The following is a 23,552-nucleotide window of genomic DNA, read 5'->3' on the forward strand; positions in this document are numbered from 1 at the left end:
GGTTCAATCGTATCACAGAAATTTTCAATGTATCGGGCGATATTCCCTTTACTTGTCTGACGAACGAAACCGATTATAACGAATGACACTGTCAGCTGTCAACAATTCGCGCCAAGACTTCTAAAGTTCCAAAACAAATGCTACTTCGGTGTTGTATAAAACTTGTTGCTAATTATTTTTTTATAGTAAGTTGTGTTACAAAACGAGTGTGAAGTTAAAAATGTCTACACCATCTAAACGCCCGTCGTCGCGTGCATCATCGGAAGCATCGACCCCACGAAGAACGCGATCCTCACAACAAGTTATCGTTCCGGAGACTCCGCAGCGTTCAACCGGCACACCTTCGAAAGGTGAGAGTTGACAACAGAATCATTAAGATTTAAAACAATTGTACATTTGTATATAAACTTTTATTTAGAATTAAACTAAAATTTGTCAAAACTGTACAATACTGTACAGTTTTGTCAATGCTGTCCTTATTTCATCTTAACATTTAACCTCTTTTATCAATTTATATTTAACTTTTTAAAATTGCATACATATAATACAAACGGGAACAAAAGGCTTACAGCGTAATATTTAACTAAACAAAACGGCATTCGAATTTTATCATGTTTTAAACAGGCAGGCATCTGTTGTTAATTGATTAAAGTAGACTAGATATCACAACCTAAATGCTAGCACCCGCTTTGGACAATAAAGTCTAGTCTCTAATGTCATAAAAATATTAATATAAAATAATAAGTTCAAGTTAAATTTCACCAACCCCTAGGCTTTCACTGATAGATATAGGCATACCTTTAAGTTTGCAATAACTGGTCCTGAGATATATGCAACCTGCAAATTCCAAATTTTAACACTTCATTTGAAAAGTTTAACAAATTATAATTTGTTGTTAAATTGAACAGATGGCACTCCAAGTACACCACGAGCAGCTCCCGGTCCATCTCGGACACCCCGTACACCTCGTGAAGCTCCAGGAACATCACCTGCTCGAGCTCTTGCATCTAGTCCCATAGGTAAATTGAAATTTTTATATTGTGAAAACAGTGGTTTTCCTACTGTAACTTTGAATTTGTAATGCTACAATCATAAATGCCGTTTTTTTTTAATGCATTGTGATATGAGGTTATTTATAACTATAAATCTAGTTTTATTATATTAATAATTTCCAGGCACAGATATAGACATGAGCTCTCCTCTTAATTACGGCACTCCAAGTTCTCTAAGCACTCCTCGCTCGCTCATGAGAGGCATCATGACCCCAGCACGACAGAGGGCTGACCTCCGAGGTCACCATATAGCTCCCAATGTACCGGCACCCACACCTACACGGAGAGTAAGTGTACTTAAAAATTAAAAAGGAAATTTAGTCATAATATGCTGCAACAGCCTTTACTAACAAACTACTTCACAGACAACAAAAAAAATTAAATGGGGTTAGCACAATATTAAAATGTTGAAAATGCTTAGTAATTGTCTATGACCACAAAAACTAATTACGTTTGAAATGTCAGAATAAAATGAAAATAACAAATATTAAATATAATTAAACCACATAGATGATTTTGATTGAATTTTGAATTAAAGCAATAAAAAATATATATATATATTTAAAACTACACAATATAATCCAACATATTAAGTGAAACCATTTGTATCCAATCACTCCCTAAATCAATAATCCTTATAGTACACTAGCTGTTAGCCATCGCTTTGCTTGCGTATTTAAGATTAAGTGCCAATTAATTTTTCTAGTGCCGTGTATCTTTTTCTAAAAACAAAAGTTTCTGTAGTAATTAGATGTTTATTGGGATAAACCAACCTAAAACGATTACAAAATAAATAATACAAATTTGTTTCCGTGTTTCAACACGAACGAAGAACAAACAAATACGCTAACATTTATAATGCTATTCTGGATACTCACCAATATAATAGTGGCAGGGCATCATTGGATCCCGACAGGTATCTACCACCACCCTGCCTATTTCTGAATTAATACATTCCGATTTGAAGAGTTGGAGAGCCATTATATGCCACAATTGAGATCAAAAATTAAAATCCATTAAATGCATTAATACAAATTTATTATGATTTCATAATTAAACATTTAAATTAATTTTGAATCGGACAAAGTTATAGAATCCGATAATAGGTCCCTTCAAAAGCTTTATAAGGCAATATATGATTGGCATCAGTATGCTAAATCGTGTCCACAGTCCTGTTATACTGTGAACTTCAGCTTGAGGTTGTGAGATTTCCAGTTTGTCTCTGGGATTGAACGTTCTCCTGAAATCTTCAGTTGATGTGTTGTCTGCTTTCTGTGATGATTAAGAGTATTGTTATATATTTTACTGTTAGCTTTAAAGGGAAGGCTACTTGACCCTTCATATGAAGACACCACAATTACATCAATACCATTGTCCATCTATACATCATTAGAATCTGTAAGCTTTGCGTCCCCATCTTCATGGCGGAGACACGTAACTCAGTGGAATGAAAAGTAGTCTACATTCTTTCTCCAGGTTCAACACCCTAGACACGTCCTTACGGATCCACCAGATCTAATAACCCTTGCATTAGACACCTTTAGCTCTAACACTGGGAGTAGAGACCCCGGTAACCGGTGCAACCTGACCTAAACATCAGCCCGCTGAGTCCTCAGCGGGCCGCGATTCCGATCCGGTAGTAGATTCATTCGGGAAGCAACTACTCTTGAGTTGTTAGGTTTCCTTTGGAGGTGCTCGGCTAGCTGGTAGCAAATCCCACGCCTTCTGGCTGAGTCCTTGCTCGCCCACCTGTCCTGGTAAAACTGGAAAGGCTTCCAAGCCACCAGTAACGTGTCTCAAACATAAAAAAAAGTCTTTAGTTTACGTTGCAGAATTACGAAAACGATTATATGGATGGTAGGACCTCTTGTGAGTCCGCACGGGTGGGTACCACCACCCTGCTTAGTTCTGCCGTGAAGCAGTAATGCGTTTCGGTTTGAAGGGTGGGGCAGCCGTTGTAACTATACTTGAGACCTTAGAACTTATATCTCAAGGTGAGTGGCGCACTTATGGATGTCTATGAGCTCCAGTAACCACTTAACATCAGGTGGGCTGTGACCATGGGCTGTGAAATTTCGAGAAAACGAAACTTTTCCAGAATAATAAAGCCATTTAATCCAAATCTCACTTTCTTCAACACACAATCGACCTTAGGCGATCGCCTAATTGTCCGGTAATCGCCGAAATGGGTGGTGATTTCGTCTTGTCAAAAAATCGCATCAAAAGTTTACTAATTTGAATAAAATTCAAAAGAAATACCTTAGCGAAATCAACTTTAAAAGTGTTAGCTCGGCACAACGGGCAAACTATGAAGTCCGTTTTGTCTCTCTCGTCCCAGTACTGGCACAAACAGCGCTCGCAGAACCTGTGCCCACAGGTCAAAGCCGCAGGGTCTATGATGGTAGACAAACAGATCCGACAACTGCTGGGCTCGTACGACGATTTGATGCTGGTCCTTGATCCTTGATTCAGTTGCGCGATTTGGTTCCTCGCCAACAAACTGGCTTTTGATTCGGACATTTTTCTGTATTACTGTATTTTTTTTTACATTTCAACAAATTTTAAACAATTTCCTGTGTGACGTTTTGTCATTGACTCGTGAATTTTTTTTTCATTTATTAAACACCATAAATCTAAGAATGAAATCTTCTTTGAGTCTTTAATGTAGAAGAAGAAGAAGAAGAAGGTGAAAGCATTCATAGTCGTCTTGTTGTTGTACTATGTTCTTGATTAATATTTGTATTTTTAAACCAAAGACGTGCAAAATTACCCCTGTGACTTAATAACAAGACGGTTTCTCAATAAAGTGTACCCTCAAAAAAGGTATAAAAAAAAAAGTTATTTATTAATTAACAACATACGTAATACGTGCGTAAGTACAAAATAAAGGGGCCCAGTCTAGAAATTCCCTGCTTTTACGAGAGTCGTGTTGTCGATACACTAAATAACATTCATTACTACACGACTCTTGCCCTAAACGTAGAACAATAAAAAAAAAACACGTGTGGCACTCGGGGATTGCCGCGGTAAAGCTATTGCAAAGCATTTTTTATCAACTTATGCAATTACAATTAGACAATAATAATTTAATATTCAAACAATAATAAAAATAAGACCACGCTATATTTATAAACATTAACAAAAGCAAAAGATTAACTGTCCCCTTCACACTCATAAGCTAGACCGCGTAAGAGAGAGATGGGCAGACATTTCATGATGCTCATGCAGTGCGACGTCACGCCGCGCGCTTATTCACAAACACTACACCAGCGCAACGTGTGAATGTGTTGAATGCGAGCTACATAGTAGGCGTAGTGGGGGTGTCAGGTTATTTTCGTTACGGAATTCCTTGATTCAGTCGCCGCGCTCAAAGCCCGCGATAAAAGCTATGCAATAGCTTAAAAAGTTGTAAATGTATCTGGGCTCCACTACCAACTTAACACCAGGTGGGCCGTGAGCTCGCCCACCCATCTATGCAATAAAACAAACAAAATGCAGTGTGACGTCACGCCACGCGTTTATTCAAGAACACTACACAAGCACAACGTGTGAATGTGTTGAACGCGAGCTACAAGGTAGGCGGAGTGAGTGGTGGAAGGTTTTTTTCGTTACGGAATTTCATGATTTCGGGCTCAAGGTCCGCGATAAAATCTATGCAATAGCTTAAAAATGCTGTACGATATAAAACAATTACTTATAATATTTCAAATAAGAGAATCATATTCGAAAACTTTTTATTGCGCAAATCAGCAGCCAGTGGCAAATCACGTCAGAGTAATTTAAAAAAATCATCAATTCTGATAAAATGTTTTTGACTGAGTATTTTGATTTCCAGGTGGAGGGTTCAGAGGAGGCTTCGAGTGAGCCGCAGCTGGTCGTATGGGGGACGGACGTGGCCATCGCAGAATGCAGGGAGAAATTCATCAAGTTCATCCAGAGATACGTGGAGCCAACTGCTGTCACCAACGAACCACTTTACGAACAAAAACTTGAGGAGGTCAGCCGTGTTCTAAGAATCAACATCTGCCAACGACTATAGCGTCGTATATCCGTACTCCAAAGGAAACTACGATATTGTTAAACGTTGTCTCGCACCTCACCAAACAGGTGTAGCGAGGACATTTTCAAAAATTAATTCAAGACTTTACGTTACATTGCCGGTCGCAGCGAAGAACGCACTTTCGATTTTGCGTCAAATTCAGTGATTCCAATTCCAACGACTGTTCTATATCAAAACAAAAATATTAGATTCCAGAACAAGCCTAATAACACAATCAAGATTTTGATCTCATGTTTATTAGAGCAGATGAATGACAAGCGGGCCTCTGGTTCTTCTCAGTCGCGCAGGTGGAACTTGCTTGGGATTAAAAACAAACCAGCAGTAAACATCCGGCTGTATATGGAAAGTAATCAGGCAGACAGACAGTACAATAATACCAAAGATATATTATCAAATCAAATCAAAAAAATTTTATTCAACATAAATGAAAGTACACACTTGTTGAATGTCAAAAAGAACTACCGTCAATTCACAAAAACTAGCCTCCGTCCTGAGAAGAACTGGCAAGAAACTCAGCGGGCATGTCTTTTTTTAAATATTAGTTTTTTTTTTAAATATTCATTTTTACAAGATGTATTATAACGTAACAATTATTGCAATATTGAAATGCCCAGAGCGAGAAACTCATTCCCACTTTATGCAATCTTCTAGATAATCATTGACTTTATAGTAAGCTTTATTGCACAGATGTTCTTTAATAGTTTTCTTAAACCTATGTATATGTAGGTTCTGAACATCTTGTGGGATTTTGTTGTACAGGGTGGGGTAGCCGTTGTAACTATACTGAGACTTTAGAACTTGTATCTCAAGGTGGGTGGCGCGTCTACGTTGTAGATGTCTATGGGCTCCAGTAACCACTTAACACCAGGTGGGCTGTGAACTCGTCCACCCATCTAAGCAATAAAAAATAAATAAAAAAAAAACACAAACAGACATGTAACCTACTCTTCGGCACAACAAGCTTGTGTTTGTTCCTAGTATTTCTATTATGTCTGACTTTTTAGGAAACTCCTCAATATGTTTACGAACATACATCATATTTTCAAAAATGTACTGGGATGGCATAGTGAGAACTTTAATTTCTTTAAATTTTTCCCTCAGGGATTCCCTTGAGTGCATGTTATAAATAGCACTTGCGACAGCACTGAGAGAAAAGGGAAGAGCGAACCATAGACAGCTATATTTATACACAATGCAGGGCATTCAATATCAAGCCAATATTTAATGCATACTTATTCACTAGCATTCTTAATTATGTCCGGGTGTCATGTTTCTGTTTGAGCGCTGATGAGCATCAAATAGGCCGAAGGAAGTCAACCGTACGCAACAAAAATAAGGTTAATAAGGTCATAATTGCATTAATTAAATCCATCCACCCCTTAATATTCATCTGCAACTAACAACAATAGTTTCTCGGCGAAAGAGATATGGCAGTAGTAACAGCCCACGTAGCAAGTGGTCAGCAAAATATTTCAAACCAAGAATAATTCTTTTTCAGATTCACACATTGGAAGAGCCATTCTTAGATGTGGACTGTGAACATGTCAGAGTTTTCGATTCCAAACTACACAGACAACTGGTCTCTTATCCCCAAGAGGTATATCACTCGTTGATTCACATCATAACATGGATTCCTTGTAATTAGTTACCGGAAAATTATAAATAGATAAATAACTCACTTAAATTCAAATTAAAACTCAATATAATTATTACGACACTTAAGGGAGATTTCAATTATCGCACTTCTTTCGCTTCGAATAGAACTGATTATTAACTGCCATCATATCATCTCTGCCCACGCTTGTATAATCGACACGACATGTCTACAATTTTCCAGAACATTTCCGAAAGTACTAGTCGTTTCGATATCCGTTTTCACTGTTTGACGACAGATGGCGTTACTTGTATCGGCGTAACAGTATTGTAAGACTGTTGGAAGAATGTGTTCGTAGAATATCATAAGTTTTTTGTTCGTTTTATATAAAAAAAGAGTAACTTTCTCATCATGCTTAACTAGAGTAACTTTCTCATCATGCTTAACTTTGAAAGATCTCTCCTCAATCATGTTACTTCTATGCTCTGAAAGCATCTTCAAATGAGTTTTAATGATAGTACTTGACAGTAGACAGTGTAATTAATGTATCTAGCAAAAATGTCAATCACAGGTTGTGCCGGCATTCGACGCAGCAGTCAACGAGTTGTTCTTCGAGAAGTATCCGGCGGCCGTGCTCGAGCACCAGATCCAGGTCCGGCCGTACAACGCCCCGCCGCGGCACATGAGAGACCTCAATCCGGAAGGTCAGTACATATATTTTGTTTCCGTGCAACAATAAGCCTTAATACATTAAAAATACGAACTTAAAACAAGCTCTGGAATAATAGGTCTCCAATATAAATACAAATTGAATCTATACTAATACTAGCTGGCCCGGCAAACGTTGTTTTGCCCTATAAATTATTGCTGGGAAAGGTAAATAACCTAGATATCGACTGCAGCGCCATCTGCCGGGATTATTTCTCGAATCCACCTGAAGGGCGGGAGATCAAATTGAATTTAAAAAAAAATCATCATTAAAGGAACTATAAGAGGAGAGGCCTATGTTCAGCAGTGGACGGCGATAGGCTGAAATGATGATGATGAAAAGAACTTGAAATTTTAAACTCTGAATAAGAATTTATCGTACTACAATTATAATATTTGATTGCCATCTTGCAACCTTATTGAGGATCTGTGCATAGAATAAAAAAAAAAATCGGCATGGAAAAATAGGGGTTGATCGTATAAGAGTGAAAATTGAGAGTAATATAATTTTTTTTAATTTTAAGTCATGACAAAATAAAATAAAATTCTTGCCAAAAAATTAAAGTTTATAATTAATTAACAAATAAAAAATAGGGGTTGATCGTAGAGGGGTGAAAATTTAGGGTTGTATGTATTTTTGTATGCTGTATCATAAAAATATAAAAACAAAAAATTTATCCTAAAAATTAAAAAATTAAATTTAGGGGTGGACCACCCTTAACATTTAGGGGGATGAAAAATAGATGTTGCTCGATTCTCAACCCTGACCGATATGCACGCTAAGATTCACGAAAATCGATCGAGCCGTTTCGGAGGAGTTCAATCACGCACACCGTGACACGAGAATTTTATATATTAGGTATAAATTTACAGTGGTTTTTACGGATGTTCCGTTATAACTACCGAACCATACATCCGATTGACTTGAAACTTGGTGTCCATGTAGAAAATACATGTACTTAATGGATAGGCTAATATTTATATGAGTATTGGACTGCCTAATAATAATGACAATAAATAATAATGTTAGTTTTAAATGCCCAGTGAAGCGGGCGAGTATGGCTAGTTTCAGTATAAAGTTGTGGCATTGCAGTAGAGATAAACAAGGAAATTTAAATTTTATCGTATTTATTGAAACTTCTCGTACGCCACCTGTCGTACCTTACCTAAAACTTAATATTGGCCAATATTAAGTTTCAAATCGATTAAAAGAAAAGTTTTCATCAAATAGTTTACGAACAAATCTATACAATGTATGTATGTTGAAACTGCTTCCGACAAATGTTTATTGTTATGTAAATGAACGTGGTGAAATTTTGAGTCCTTACATGGGTGGCGAACAAAGTTATTTAGGGATTCACCGGAGACATGTGCAGCAGTGCTCTCCGAGTATTGTACCAGCATACTATGATCAACAACTGGCATTTATTGGTGGTGCAATGCCTATTGTAAGCCCGTACGGCTAGGTACTCCCTGCCTATATTGCTACGAAACAGTAATGCTTTCCAGTTTAAAGGGTGTGTTACAATTGATATTTTGACCTCATGGTGGATGACGGCATGAGCTCCTACACCCACTATCCTAGTTCATCCTGCCATACCGATAGAACTCTTAGTAGACTGATGGCATTTTAAGATTAAGATGAGTATTTTAAGATTTTAAGATTAAGATGAGTGACGACATGAGCCACTATTCTAGTTTGTACCTTTTTTCCCTACTTATGCTGATAGCCTTGAGAGACTATTTCAAATTTTCCTTGACGTGTGTAATAACGGTTTATTAACTGTTTAGTATCTGAAAGTGCACAAATGTGGGAAAATGATACAAAGTCGCTGGATGTAACTTTTCGGGATCCTCCAAAAAGTCCACTGAAAAAAATCTTAGTGAAAAATTACCACCATTTTACTGAGATTATATTTTAATTTCATTTCACTCCATAATATCATTTTTAATGAATATAAATTAAAATAAGACATGACTTAAAGGTCTTAGTTACCAGGTCATTAAATCCCTTAAAAAAAAAACAGTTGTCGTTGACTAATGGTATCGTTTCGTTTCGTTTCACAGACATAGACCAGCTGGTGACTATATCGGGCATGGTGATACGCACGTCCGGCATCGTGCCGGAGATGCGGGAGGCGTTCTTCAAGTGCGCGGTGTGCGGTGCCGCGGCGGGCGGGGAGCTGCAGCGGGGCCGCGTGCCCGAGCCCGCACACTGCGCGCACTGCAACACCGCGCACTGCTTCCAGCTCATACACAACCGCTCGCACTTCAGCGACAAGCAGCTCGTCAAGCTGCAGGAGGCACCTGGTGACTGGTTTTTTTATTTTATTTTTATTGCTTAAATGTGTGGATAAGTGTTGGTTGTTAAGTGTATACTGGAGCCCATAAACATCTACAACGTAAATGCGCCACCCATCTTGAGATATAAGTTCTAAGGTTCTAAGTTATAATAGCAGCCCCGATATTAGTTCTAAAGTCTCAAATATAGTTACAGCGGCAGCCCCACCCTTCAAACCGAAACGCATTACTGCTTCACGGCAGAAATAGGCAGGGCGGTGGTACCTATCCGCGCGGACTCACAAGAGATCCTACCACCAGTATGAAGTTCACAGTTGGAATTTAAATTTTCTGTTATACAATAACGCAATGTTCCAGACGACATGCCAGCGGGGCGCACCCCGGCCACGGTGAGCGTGGTGGCGCACGGCGCGCTGGTGGAGGCGGCGGGCGCGGGGCGGCGCGTGCGCGTGACGGGCGTGTTCCGCGCCGCGCCCGCCGCGCTTCACCCACGCCGCGCCACGCTACGCGCGCTGCACCGCACGCACCTCGACGCGCTGCACTACCGCACCGAGCACGAGAGCAGGCTGCACGACATCGACGACGGGTACCTACATACTACCCATATTCCAACCACTTTAAAAAATAAAAAATAATTATTTTTTTATAGCTTAGATGGTGAGACGAGTTCACAGCCCACCAGGTGTTAAGTGTTCACTGGAGCCCATAGACATCTACAACGTAAACGCGCCACCCACCTTGAGATACAAGTTCTAAGGTCTCAGTATAGTTAAAACGGCTGCCCCACCCTTCAAGCCGAAACGCATTACTGCTTCACAGCTGAAATAGGCAGGGCGGTGGTACCTACCCGCGCGGACTCACAAGTGGTCCTACCACTAGAACTTTTAATTGCTCTTACATTTCGCAGACTGCACTTACCACCACCAATTCGTATGTAGGCTGTCCCGTCTTTCAAATTATTTTATAAATAACAATTTATTATATAGTCTCCACTTCGGTAATACTCGTACAGTAAGCGGCACGTAAGTTGGCAAGGTTTTGGCGTAGTGGGGGTAAGGCCGCGCATAGTGCTCATTGCAACAAAAAAATGGTCACTTTTATTGCCTGCATATAATTTAATTTAAGTTTATTTAATTTTTCATCTATTAAATGATTGCTACTACTATAAACACGTTGCATTACAGCGTAGACTTTGATGATCTAAATTGTTTTACAATACCATTAATTTTGTAAACAATTACCTAATTCTACAAAAAAAATATCTCACAAAATTATTCTTGTCATATCAACAGCAAAGAGCATCGCTTCCCACCCGAACGCGTCGAGTTGTTCAAAACTCTGGCGTCGCAGCCGGATTGCTACGAACGTCTGGCTCGGGCCATTGCGCCTTCGGTGTATGAAAATTTGGATATCAAAAAAGGAGTGCTACTGCAGTTACTCGGAGGAACCAAAAAGAACTTTAATGCCGCCGGTCGGACACATTTTAGGTGACAATTATTTAGTTACATTAGCTCATATCAGTATTTTTTACGTATTTAAATCTGTAATGAACGAATCACAATAAATGACGTCATTTCTAAGTATGCAAACATGTTTTGAAATATAAATATTGCTACGCGCTGTGGTTCGGGATAAATAAAATTCCACTGAAGTATAAACTAAAAACTGTATTCAACACTTAAAACACTCAACAAACACTTAAAAACTCTTAATTCGCTTGTTCCGCTTCACTTCAGGTGATCCGTTCGCTGTTTCGCTTCGAGTAGTTCCGATTACTGACTGCGTTCCATCTCTGCAACGCTTTTATAATCGTAACCTCATCCCGAGAATTATCGAGAATATTCCACACAATGCTAGTATTGTTTCCGCTATCTGGCAATAGATGGCGTTGTACTTTTCGAGCGTTCTAGGTGCTACTAGTTCCTTCGATATTCGTTCGACTATTCGGCGATAGATGGCGTTACTCTTACCGGCGTAACAATATGTTACTTGTAACTGAAAATTTATTGAATTACAGAGCTGAAATCAACATATTGCTATGCGGAGACCCCGGTACGTCCAAGTCTCAACTGCTTCGCTGGGTGTACACGTTGGTGCCGAGAGCTCAGTACACGTCTGGCCGAGGCTCCTCTGCGGTGGGACTCACTGCTTACGTCACCAAGGACCCTGATACCAGGCAACTTGTATTGCAAACGTTAGTATTGATTAGCATTTAAGTAAATAACCACAGTACAACAGTGTTATCTTTAAGTATATAAGTAAATTGCTGGTTGAATGTTGTGTGAATGGTATATTTTTGTCACAAGCAAAGCAAAACATTCTCTGTAAATCGAAAGTATAAACATAAATATGTAATATATTGTTCAATTAAATATATAAAATTTTAATATTTTAACAAAAAAATAATACATATTCACTTAATTTTAGTTAAAATCCAATATAGGTAGCATTTTCTTTTGTTTTCGTTATTAGTGTCTAACATCCTGCTTGTGGGATTACATGTTTTTTTTTCCTTTCTTATTATTCATTAATTTTATTGTTTCAGTGGTGCTTTGGTTCTAGCGGACAACGGTATATGCTGCATTGATGAGTTTGACAAAATGAACGATTCCACACGGAGCGTCCTCCACGAGGTGAATACAATTCTATCTTTGGTCTTTAATGTTCCATCTGAAATTTTCAATTCAAGGTATTCCAGAGAATTTCTTAAATTTTTGACTTCTTAGAAACCTCATTAGTAATCAACAATGATTTATGACGGATTTATGTTAAATTATTTTGATTTGACTTTTTGTTAATAATAATAAATTGTTACAGTAATCAACAATATTTTTATCAATTTTGTTAGTCGTTCTCACTTGATGCGCTTACTGGTAACAACGATTAATTTTTGTTTAAATACAGTCATGAAGATTTACATTTTTTTTTCTTTTTTTAATGTCATCAGGTGATGGAGCAACAGACATTGTCAATAGCCAAAGCCGGTATCATATGTCAACTGAACGCTCGCACCTCGATCCTGGCGGCCGCCAACCCCGCCGAGTCGCAGTGGAACAAGAACAAAACGATCGTTGAAAATGTTCAACTACCGCACACGCTCATGTCCAGGTAGCTTGGTTGATGACACAACAGCCGGGGCTTGGAGAAGGGTTGTGGCCTTCTCACACGCAATCGTGTTATTCATATGCACTGTACATATATTGTTAACAAAGGTCTCAGACACAGCCCACTGAGTTTCTCGCCAGATCTTCTCAGTGGGCCGCGTTTCTGATCCAATGGTAGATTCTGCGAAGCACGGCTCTTCTAGGGTTCGTGTAGCAACGTCATCAGGTTTGAGCCCCGTGAGCTCACCTAGTAGTTAAGGCGACGCTGAAATAGCCTCTCAAGGCTATCAGCTTAGGTAGGAAAAAAAAAGTTAACAAAGGTATTGTTATCGGGGACCATCAAATAAAATGTGCCCAAAATTTAAACATTCCCTTCTGAAAAGCTTTGACTAACATTCAAGTCATAACCATATTATTGTGGTAGATATTACTGGTGGTAGTCCGCACGAGTAGGTACCACCGCTCTGCCTATTTCTGCCGTGAAGCAGTAATGCGTTTCGGTTTGAAGGATGGGGCAGCCATTGTAACTATACTGAGACCTTAGAACTCATATCTCAAGGTGGGTGGTGCATTTACGTTGTAGTTGTCTATGGGCTCCAGTAACCACTTAACACCAGGTGGGCTGTGAGCTCCTCCAACCATCTAAGCAATAAAAAAAAGTATCTTGATGAGATGTTCTAGAGATTGTTATTTGCTTTCTACTCAGCATCTATCGACAGCTGGGTTTAAATCACCTTACACACTGAGCACACTGACAGTATTTCATATACCTTGAGCTCTTCTGTTGCGCCCGTAAACATCGTCCGTTAGCGACCGTGAGCACTCAGCAACAGGCGCGTCGTGGGCTCTGACCTACCATGACAACTTCGTGTCATCAGTCCGCAGTAGCTACACACATCTAACCCAATAGAAATAGACCATCAGCATCAACCTAATTATTATTTTTATGATTATTTTTTGTAAGATTACTGGTGGCCCGCCTGTCCAGTTTCACCAGGACAGGTGGGCGAGCAAAAGCTCAGCGAAGAGGGGCATGCTCATTCCTACTAAAACTCTAATGGTGAAGTATACTGCGGCAATACTGACTTCATGTACAATTTCAGGTTCGACTTAATATTCCTCGTGCTGGATCCACAAGACGAAGTGTTCGACAGACGTCTGGCCTCGCACCTGGTGTCTCTGTACTACAAAGATCCGAACGATCCTCAAGATGACGAGGATGCCATTGTTAGTAAATCATGAAACTAAACTACTATGCATATAAATTTGATTTATCTTTGTCTGCAATTTGTAACACATACAAAATGGACTTTGTTATATTTAAACCGCACTACCGTATAATTTGTTACAAGTTTTTTTTTGAAGTTATATTTCTTTAGGCGCGTTATGAAAAATTGATGAGAGTGAAATTTTACGATGCGCGCGCACCGTGACACGAAATAAACAAAATGAAGTTGCCCACTGAATCGCCCATTACAATACGACCGACGTAACTTGGCGAGTCTGAATATAGCCGCAGGTGAACTTTCCGAACCGTACCGAGAATTACCGAATTTATACGATGTCAAGAAAAGGGATGTCCAATATGCGTGTTTGAGGATGTTGTTTAATCGATTTTTTTTCAAATTGTTTAAAATTTAAATAAATAAAAAATTTTATGAAAATAAAATAAAACTTCTTACGCGCGTACATAAGTACACACACCCTTTTTTATGTTTATATAAGATTACTCACCTAGTGAATACGCCACTCCATTGTGCAACAAAAGAGAGTAACAAAATAATTACATAAAAAAATTTTAAAGGAAACTGTTATCGTCTCTGAAGGCCCACCAAAATTATTTTGTAAAGTGTCTTAGCCATTTCTGATTCCGGAAAAGGTTTTTACGTAATTCATACCTCAAACTTGTCGAAAATTTTTATATTTTGCAAAGAATTGTTGTCTCAAATCATCATTCTGCACACACTCCATCATAATGTGAAAAGCATCTTCCACTACATCACAAACTGAACACTTGGGATCAGGAGTCTTTCCCATTAAATGAGCAAATTTATTGAGTGGGATGTGCCCGGAACGAAGTCTGAAAAGTCATTAGTTCTATTAAGGTTACAAGAATCAAACGACGGAGTTTTCCATGGTAGACTTTGAATTGTTTAGTACCACACGCCTTTTTCCAAAGACCTTTCATCGAAATATACCTTCCATAGCTGATAACATTCCTCACTTACTAAGTTTCATAATTTTTTGATGTCCAAGGACTTCATAAACAAGTCCAATGCTAAAAAAACATAAGATCTTGGAGTTTCCAGGTGTAAGTGTCTGTTATTGAACAGGATATAAGTCTGATGCGGGACTACATAGCCTTCGCGAAGGAGCACGTGCAGCCCACGCTCAGCGAGACGGCGCAGCAGCGGCTCATAGACGCATACGTCGACATGAGGTTCGCTGTTCTATTATACTTAGATCAACTTTAATCATCAATAAAAGAGACTCAATATTATTCTATATATTATAACACGTGAATCAAAAACTGTATCCCTTTTTACGAATATTGCGCGGACAGAGAGGACTATGTAATTTTCCATACTTATAGAGAATATAGAGGATGAGCGCAGAATGCAGTTTTTTTTAAATAATGCATAAAAATACACAAAATCATTAACAAAAACATTAAACATTTACCATGTATTTGACACACACACCCATATATACTCTTTTGTTTATTGTTAAAGTCTGTGATCAAATTAAGAATAGATTAATATTGTTTATCTTTAATATTATTTGTCTATAGTGTAGCCTTGGCAAAATTTATGATTACAGAAGTAAAGTCTTGAACAATAGAAGCTTAATAATGTTCAAACTTATAATTTCAATTAATTATGGTCGAATTTCGAACGCTAACCGACCACTAGTACATCTTAAAATTGCCTTTGTAAAAGAACTATATACAATAAAAGATCTTTATTTGCGGGGCACATACACGGAGTATGCCGTGAATACAGAAACCGTGAATATAGAATGGTGCTCTATGGTAATCCACATAATATAAAAGGGATTGTAGGGGATACGTTCTTAGGTGACAAAATAAAACATACTTTAGCCGTAGTTGTAATAAGGTATATTTTAATTTTATTATTAGTCCATTTAAAGGCACATTTATAGAGGATATTCGGTTGGATACTTACCTTTTATCAATTAAAGGAAACGCGAATAAGGAGTTTTTATTGTATTTCTTTCTCGTTTCCATAATTAAACTGTTTTTATATAGGCGCGTGGGCAGCGGCCGAGGTCAGATATCGGCGTATCCGAGGCAGCTCGAGTCTCTCATCAGGTTGGCGGAAGCGCATGCCAGGGTTCGACTTTCTTCCGTTGTTGAACTGATAGACGTGGACGAAGCGGCGAGGTAATTTAACGTAATATATATCAAACGTCGGTTTAGTAGACAAATCTAATATAATACAGGGTTATAAAACTTTTTACTGGTGGTAGGACGTCTTGTGGGTACGCACCGGTAGATATCAACACCCCTCCTGTCTGCGGTGGAACAGTAATGCGTTTCGGTTTGAATGGCGGGGTAGCCATTGTAATCTAAAAACGAAGACCTTAGTACTCATGTCTGAAGGAAGACAGCACCATTTACATTGTGGGCCGTGAGCTCTTCGACCCATCTAAGCAATAAAACGTAACGACTATGATGATGAACCCTAAGAAAAACCATTGAAAATTTGTGTTCGAGTTGGAAAGGGTCCCGATTCCCCCTAATCTATGGTAATGAGCATTGAGCATGAGAGTGTCCCAACAGACTTCACCGCGAGGCTCTGAAGCAGTCGGCCACGGACCCGGCCTCCGGGCGCATCGACGTGGGCATCCTGACGTGCGGGCTGGGCGCGGCGGCCCGCAAGCGCCGGGCGGACCTGCGCGCCGCGCTCGCCGCACTCATCCAGCCGCTGCACAAGCCGCTCACCCTCACCCACGCCAAGCTACTGCACGACATCAACGCCGCCTCGCAAATAGTAACCACACTTCACTATATTCCTGTTGAATGTAGTCGTCGTGGCCTAAAGGATAAGACGTCCGGTGCATTCGTATATAGCGACGCACCGGTGTTCGAATCCCGCAGGCGGGTACCAAGTTTTCTAATCAAATACGTACTTAACAAATGTTCACGATTGACTTCCACAGTGAAGGAATAACATCGTCTAATAAAAAGCAAACCCGCAAAATTATACTTTTTCTCCTACCTACGCCGAAAGTTCGGTTTTCGTCCCGCTGTACAGGGAAGAAAGTGTATCTTTTCCTCCCTGGGTACTGACAAGTGCGCATGCGCGTTAGTGTCTACGTCTGCTCTCACGCACCTTAAATTCTCCGCCATTGTTGTGCTCGGGTAATTTGCAATATTGTGTTTAGTGTAAAAGTGAAATAAACAAAAGGCAATAAAATTTAATAGTGAAGTATTAAACAAAGATGAGTTTATCAGACAGTTCTTATTTAATTAGTATTACGGTTTTACATAACAATAAAACCGATATTATGTGCCGAGAAGGAAAACATACAGCATTGTATTATGAAGAAGCAGTGTGTACTTAGCTTAAATTCCTTGTCTATGTCCAACCATAGACAGTCAATTTAGTTCCATCTTTAGCCGCTAGGTGCTGCCAGCAAGTATAAAGGAAGCGCAGCCATCTTTGATCTTCATAGTCTTCACCAGGAAGAACTTCCTGCAATGCTGTATGTTTTCCTTCTCGGCACATAATATCGGTTTTATTGTTATGTAAAACCGTAATATTGATGTGCCTTTGGAAAACATACAGCATTGTATTATGAAGACGTGTTTGTTATCTGCTGGTGAAATTATTAAGCACAACGCTATGATGAAATAGGTAAGCTATAAAATTATGAAGCGCAATGATAATGTTCATAATTTATATAATTATTAAATCGAAAAAACACAGCTGTTAACTTTCATGTTAATTCAATAATTAAAAAATATTTATAAGTTTGTAATAAACATTTTATCTTGTATATACAAGAAAATGTATAAATTGTATAAATGATGTATATACAACATGAGTAAATGATGAGTAAATGTTTTGAAAAAAAAGAATCGTGAGGATCTTTAGGAAGCTCTATTATTCGGCAATAATTATTGTAAAAGTTTGGATGATTTGCAATTGCCTCTAGAAAGTATTTCGTCTATTGGTTCATTATCAATCCATCTCAGAGGCTACTGCTGATCTACAACTTCTTAGAGATGGGTTGATGCCACTACCTCGTAAGGTTGAACGAAGACCAGTTTCCAATTACAGTACGGTATGCCGCTTTTGTGACAACACACATAGTTAGAAAAAGTCCTTACGAATCTTACTGGGCATGTCTTTAGTTTCATGTTTAGAAAGCACTTATGCAGATTATTGACGAAAATGGATTTCAATTTTAGACCCAAAGACTGGTATCAGAAAGATGTTTTTCTCTGTTATCAAAGAAACTGTCTTTAGAAATGTTGAGCAAAGTAAGGTTATTAACTCTGCGTCCAGTAGCCAGCAACATGGTTGTTGGTGTCCTTCAAGCTACCTTGAGGCGTGATCTGGTGGTTGGGTTTGAAGAAAACCAATTTAGAACTATTCTCGGATCTCATGTGAATGGGACTATACTTAGTAAGTAATAAGTAGTTGAATTTTGTTTAGTTATTCCGATGGCTTTTTTAGAATAGCAATTTTTATTAGAGAGCTTGAGAATGTTTGCTGTCCTACATGTATGTTGTCCACAGAAAGTCGACAGCGCTGCTTTATGCAGAAGGATTGTTTTACAGGCAAAATTTTCTTTTTGGAAAAGAAAAAAGAATTTGGCAACATCTGCAGACTTAGGATCAATTTTAAAACTGTAGCACCATATGCACCATCTTCTAGTTGCTGGTAAGTATGCTGGCAAAGTGGATTGACACCAGCTAATTTTCAATAAATCTTCTCCTGTGTAGACCAGTCTATTATTTGTACAACCTCCCCCCCCCCCCCGTTTCTAAGCTTTCAGGGTTAATGTTTACCCTGTGAAGGAGGCAGGTTTTGGATTTCGTGCGAGTTATCTAGCGTTCGGGATCTGAGGGCTTGGAAACCCAAATGCTTTCGCTGTCTGGAAACACTACCAGGTAGGTTCCCTAGACACTGTTGAAGTGAGTCAGTACTCTGGGGAAAAGGTTGAGAGGAGGAATTCTCCATGCTAGTTGCATCCTCTACGGTCTGCTGAAGGTATCCAATCTTGGTCGGCGAATGGGTTTATATCCGGATGACCCCACTTTCGAAAAACTTTTGTGGTCACTTGTGGTAAAAAGTACCATTTCGCAGGTTGATTTCCTCGTGATAGCCTATCGGCTACGATGTTGTACCTCCCCGAGAGATTATAAGCTGACAGTTATCTTGAACTTATCGCTTAGTTTAAAAATCGAAAGGTCAACCGCTAGTGAAATACTTTCAGATTCATTTTGATTGTCACTACCATTGCAAATAGCTCTTTTGTTGTTGAGCCGTTTCAGTTGTTGAGCTGACCATAGACAGGACGTTAATATTTTGTCTAATTGTAACCCCTACCCATATCCGAAGCTTCCGTTGCCAGGAAATGGTTGGTTTTGTGTCTCGGCAATGTTTGACATGTGGCTCCGCGTCAGCACTGCATTTGTAACCCGTACACATGTCCGAAGCTTCCGTTGCCAGGAAATGGTTGGTTTTGTGTATCGGCAATGTCTGACATGTGGCTCCGCGTCAGCACTGCATTTAATTGTTGACACATGCAGGATGGCCTGTTTTTTACGGGGGTGTTGTTTCTTGAAACTTCGCAAGAAAATTTGCAAGTTAACATAGAGTGATGTAATTCCGTCAGAGTTTGAGCTAGAATGTTGTTGAGTGGCCACTTTATTTCTCGCAATTTTTCATCGAATCCCTAGCCATGTCATCTCTTGAACCAGTGTACTAATTGATTTTTTGTAAGGCTGACTTGGCAGCCCAAATAATCAAAGAGCTTCACAGCTTATGTGGCCTGAACTTGGACTTTTTTTTTTTTTTTGATGGACCAGGAGGGACTTGCGTAGGTGGGATAACACTCAACATCCCTTTGCACGCAATGTTTCCGTGACTGAGCATGCTATGCAAGCAAAAAAGGTGTATTTGTCTTCATGGACCAAGAGAAAGTCGCGTAGGTAGGTTAACATTTGACTTCCCTATGTACGTAAGGTCTTCGCGACCGAGCATTTTATGGGAGCAAAAAAGTTTATTTGTCTTGGTGAAACAAGATCAAGTCGTGTAGGTAAGCTAGCACTTCGACTTTGCACGCAATGTCTCCGCGACCGAGCATGCTATGGAAGCAAAAAGGTGTATTTGTCTTCAAGGACCAAGAGAAAGTCGCGTAGGTACGTTACATTTGACTTCCCTATGTACGCAAGGTCTCCGCGACCGAGCATGCTATGGGAACAAAAACGTTTATTTGTCTTGGTGAAACAAGATTAAGTCGTGTAGGTAAGCTAGCACTCTACTTTGCACGCAATGTCTCCGCGACCGAGCGACCGAGCACCCTACATAATGGAAATTGACATGCCAGCCCAGATAATCCAAAATCTTCACGGCTTCTGCAGCCTGAAGTTTCAACTTGGATTTGTCTTGGTCGACCAAAAGGAAGTCGTCTAGGTAGACCAGCACTCGAGTTCCTTTTGCACGCAAGGTCTCTGCGACCCAGCATGTTATGGGAGCAAAAAAGGTTAATCCAAAAGCTTCACAGCTTCTGCAGCCCGAAGTTTCAACTTGGATTTGTCTTGGTCGTCCAAAAGGAAGTCGTCTAGTAGACACTAGCACTCGAGTTCCCTTTGCACGCAAGGTCTCTGCGACCCGCATGTTATAGAAGCAAAAAGGTGTGGCTCTGAAGCCAGACCGAAGGGTAGGCATGTCATTTCATACTAACTCATAAGAAGGTACCGATTCCTTCCTGAAGGTACTGATCCTCAAGAAGTATCGACGAAATTTTGCGACCTATACTAGAAAAATATTCCTGAGAAATGTTCAATTTTATCATCCAGTCCCCTGGGTGGGGAAAGTTTGGTACCGAGGTGTCCGAAAACAGTTAGGTGTTTTTATCTTTACGACCTTGTTCGACTCTCGAAAATCGAAAATTGGACGCATTGATCCGTCGCTTTTCTTCCGCAGAAAAGCAATTTTTTTTTTTTTTTTTTACGGTATTTGGTAATCATACATGGTTTACAAATTATTACAATTTTGGTGGCACTCAGTGCCTCCCGTCGGTGTCTTCAATTGCCCCCTCTGGATTGTGCCAGATGTTACAGACTATAATTGTTTATCATGTTTGGCTTGCCTTTTGTACGAGGTTGTGACAAATAGGATTGTAGCCCTCCGAGGGACTGAATAGATTTCAATTTAGTATTATCAAACAAAAATTCCTCAATGAGTGGTGCGTTGGCAACAGGATACTTTGTTAGAGATCACGGAAATTAAACTTTGACGTCTTATTTTTATCCATACGGCCCTTTTTTCCGCATACAATTTAAGACGCTTTTACGGATAACTTGTACGACGATTTGCCAAAGTTTTCAGTAATTATGTTACAAAGATTATTAGTTTAAATCTGTTGTGTTTTTGTCGAAATTTCCGTATTGACGAGATCAATTTGTTTACAACAATTTTCGTTACATTCAATTGTTACACACAGTTGATGCATTATTAGATTTACAACGTCACTGACCTGGTGGGATAACGAGCCGATTCGAAGATCGACCGTTACCTTTGAATCCCGTCGTTTCTTACGCAGAGACTCCTTTTGTTCTTTTTCGCTTGACGAGCTGTTCGAACGCGAGGCGTCTCCATCGCGTCTCGCCTGGACATCTTCCCTCTCGGAAATTATGGAGCTTGACTCAACATCACCTCCAACAGATGACGCGTGATTCATGGCGTCCGATGATAGGATTGGTAAATAATACTCGTAATGATTGCAAAATAACACTCATAGAAACACAAAATAAATATTTTTTGCAATTAATAAGAAGTCGAATAAATATTTGTGGATTTGCGACTTCACAGTACGAAAGTACACAACGCTATGAAGATCAAAGATGGCTGCGCTTCCTTTATACTTGCTGGCAGCACCTAGCGGCTAAAGATGGAACTAAATTGACTGTCTATGGTTGGACATAGACAAGGAATTTAAGCTAAGTACACACTGCTTCTTCATAATACAATGCTGTATGTTTTCCAAAGGCACATCAATAGTAGTTTATATAAAAATAAAAAAACAGTTAAATTGTTTTTTTACGAGTATGGGGGGGGGGCACTGCCCCCCCTGCCCCCGGCCAGGGCTTCGCTCCTGGACCCCAGCTCGGTCCTCCACGAACTTTCGACCTGGTAGGAGAAAAATTTGTATGTGCACCGCGGGAAAAAAGTAGGACATCTCATCCCGCGTGTTTGCCATGTACTATTGCGTAATTACTGGTAGTAGGACCCCTTGTGAGTCCAGAGGAGTAGGTACCACCACCCTGCCTATTTCTGCCGTGAAGCAGTAATGCGTTTCGGTTTGAAGGGTGGGGCAGCAGTTGTAACTATACTGAGATCTTAAAACTTATATCTCAAGGTGGGTGGCGCATTTAGATCTCTATGGGCTCCAGTAACCACTTTACACCAGGTGGCTCTGAGCTTGTCCACCCATCTAGCAATAAAAAGTTAAAATTAATTCTACAGCATATTTAATGTAAATACAATATCGTTTTCAGACTGTAACAAGAGAGCAGTTAGACGAAGCACTGAGGGACCTACAAGACGAAGGGAAAGTTGTAGTCGTAAGTCATACTCACATCAGATTATGTTGAATTCAATTAATTTGTACAATGTTATTGCGTATTTTTAATATTTTTGATAATAAATGATCTTATTTCTATAATGTTTTATTTCGTAAGATATTATTTTTAGAGTTTCAATAAAAAATACGTTTTCTGTTGTAAGAGAAAAGATCTTTCACTGAACAGATAATATCTGTCCATTATCATTCAGTTCATCATCTGTGTGCTTAGTGAGTGCCTTTTAACTTTCTCGATAGCGTAAAAGTTGACTTAGATTTGTATGGAGTTGGAATGTTTGCCTACGTTTGCCGCTAGGGGCGCTGTTCCAACTGCATACAAATTTGGAGTTAACTTTTACGCTATCGAGAACGTTAAAAAACTCACTAAGCACACTGGTCTTCGTTCCCGTTGAAGAGTTCGACGTGCCAACCAGCCATAATCACAGAGAAGATCTAGCGAGAAATTCAGTGGGAGTTTCTCGCCGGATCTTCTCAGTGGGTCGCGATTCCGTGCTGTTGGTAGATTCTGCGAAGCACTGCTCTTGCTAGGGCTAAATTAGAGTTAGCAAGTCCTCCCGAATTGAGCCCCGTGAGCTCATCTACCAAACCGTGAGTAGTTTGAATAACGCCTTACATATACCATAATACCAGACTAGGTAAAAAAAAATCCGACTAGTTTCAATGCAAGGAGTTTTGATTTTTTCATGACCACGTAAAATAAATCCACTTTATTATACGGCATCTTATGCGACATTTTTTTTTTAAGTAACTGTTCGGAAAGGTTCCTATTTGCCCTACGCTAACGACCATCGACAATCACAGAAAATTACGTATTTATTGTTAAATAAGTTATCCTTTTTACAAAAATAAAAAATTAAAATTAAAAGTTGTTTTTGTTGACATAATAATAT

The 23,552-nt window shown here is 39.4% G+C and overlaps 2 protein-coding genes and 1 long non-coding RNA gene across 3 annotated transcripts; 2 read left to right on the plus strand and 1 right to left on the minus strand.

Moving 5' to 3' along the window:
• The first annotated feature begins 72 nt into the window (after positions 1-72).
• On the plus strand, positions 73-22,743 carry dpa (disc proliferation abnormal). The gene is made up of 17 exons (XM_028169711.2): positions 73-350; positions 909-1,019; positions 1,176-1,339; positions 4,888-5,049; positions 6,611-6,709; positions 7,278-7,410; positions 9,482-9,724; positions 10,073-10,301; positions 11,008-11,202; positions 11,733-11,909; positions 12,261-12,348; positions 12,663-12,823; positions 13,923-14,046; positions 15,153-15,259; positions 16,088-16,222; positions 16,622-16,832; positions 22,577-22,743. The coding sequence occupies exons 1-17, from the start codon at positions 221-223 to the stop codon at positions 22,670-22,672; spliced, it is 2,565 nt and encodes an 854-aa protein (XP_028025512.1). The 5' UTR covers positions 73-220; the 3' UTR covers positions 22,673-22,743.
• On the minus strand, positions 2,074-4,451 carry LOC149500802 (tripartite motif-containing protein 12A). Its single transcript, XM_089735253.1, has 2 exons — positions 3,312-4,451; positions 2,074-2,324 (listed from the first exon to the last, which is right to left on the minus strand). The coding sequence occupies exons 1-2, from the start codon at positions 3,570-3,572 to the stop codon at positions 2,106-2,108; spliced, it is 480 nt and encodes a 159-aa protein (XP_089591379.1). The 5' UTR covers positions 3,573-4,451; the 3' UTR covers positions 2,074-2,105.
• LOC149500803 (uncharacterized) lies at positions 16,839-18,660 on the plus strand. Its single transcript, XR_016324679.1, has 2 exons — positions 16,839-17,699; positions 18,587-18,660. It is a non-coding gene; the product is annotated as an uncharacterized LOC149500803 (long non-coding RNA).
• Positions 22,744-23,552: the final 809 nt, after the last annotated feature.

Source organism: Bombyx mandarina, chromosome 19 (genome assembly GCF_030267445.1).
Source record: "Bombyx mandarina strain Sakado chromosome 19, ASM3026744v2".
NCBI classification, from domain to species: domain Eukaryota; kingdom Metazoa; phylum Arthropoda; class Insecta; order Lepidoptera; family Bombycidae; genus Bombyx; species Bombyx mandarina.

Bases quoted from the DNA above. Each gene is read 5' to 3' on its own strand.
- dpa (XM_028169711.2), top strand. From the start codon at position 221: ATGTCTACACCATCTAAACGCCCGTCGTCGCGTGCATCATCGGAAGCA. The intron at 1,340-4,887 runs GTAAGTGTACTT...TTTGATTTCCAG, and splicing joins CACCCACACCTACACGGAGA to GTGGAGGGTTCAGAGGAGGC. The intron at 16,833-22,576 runs GTAACCACACTT...TATCGTTTTCAG, and splicing joins TCAACGCCGCCTCGCAAATA to ACTGTAACAAGAGAGCAGTT.
- LOC149500802 (XM_089735253.1), bottom strand. From the start codon at position 3,572: ATGTCCGAATCAAAAGCCAGTTTGTTGGCGAGGAACCAAATCGCGCAA. The intron at 2,325-3,311 runs GTATTTCTTTTG...TAATCATCACAG, and splicing joins TTAAAGTTGATTTCGCTAAG to AAAGCAGACAACACATCAAC.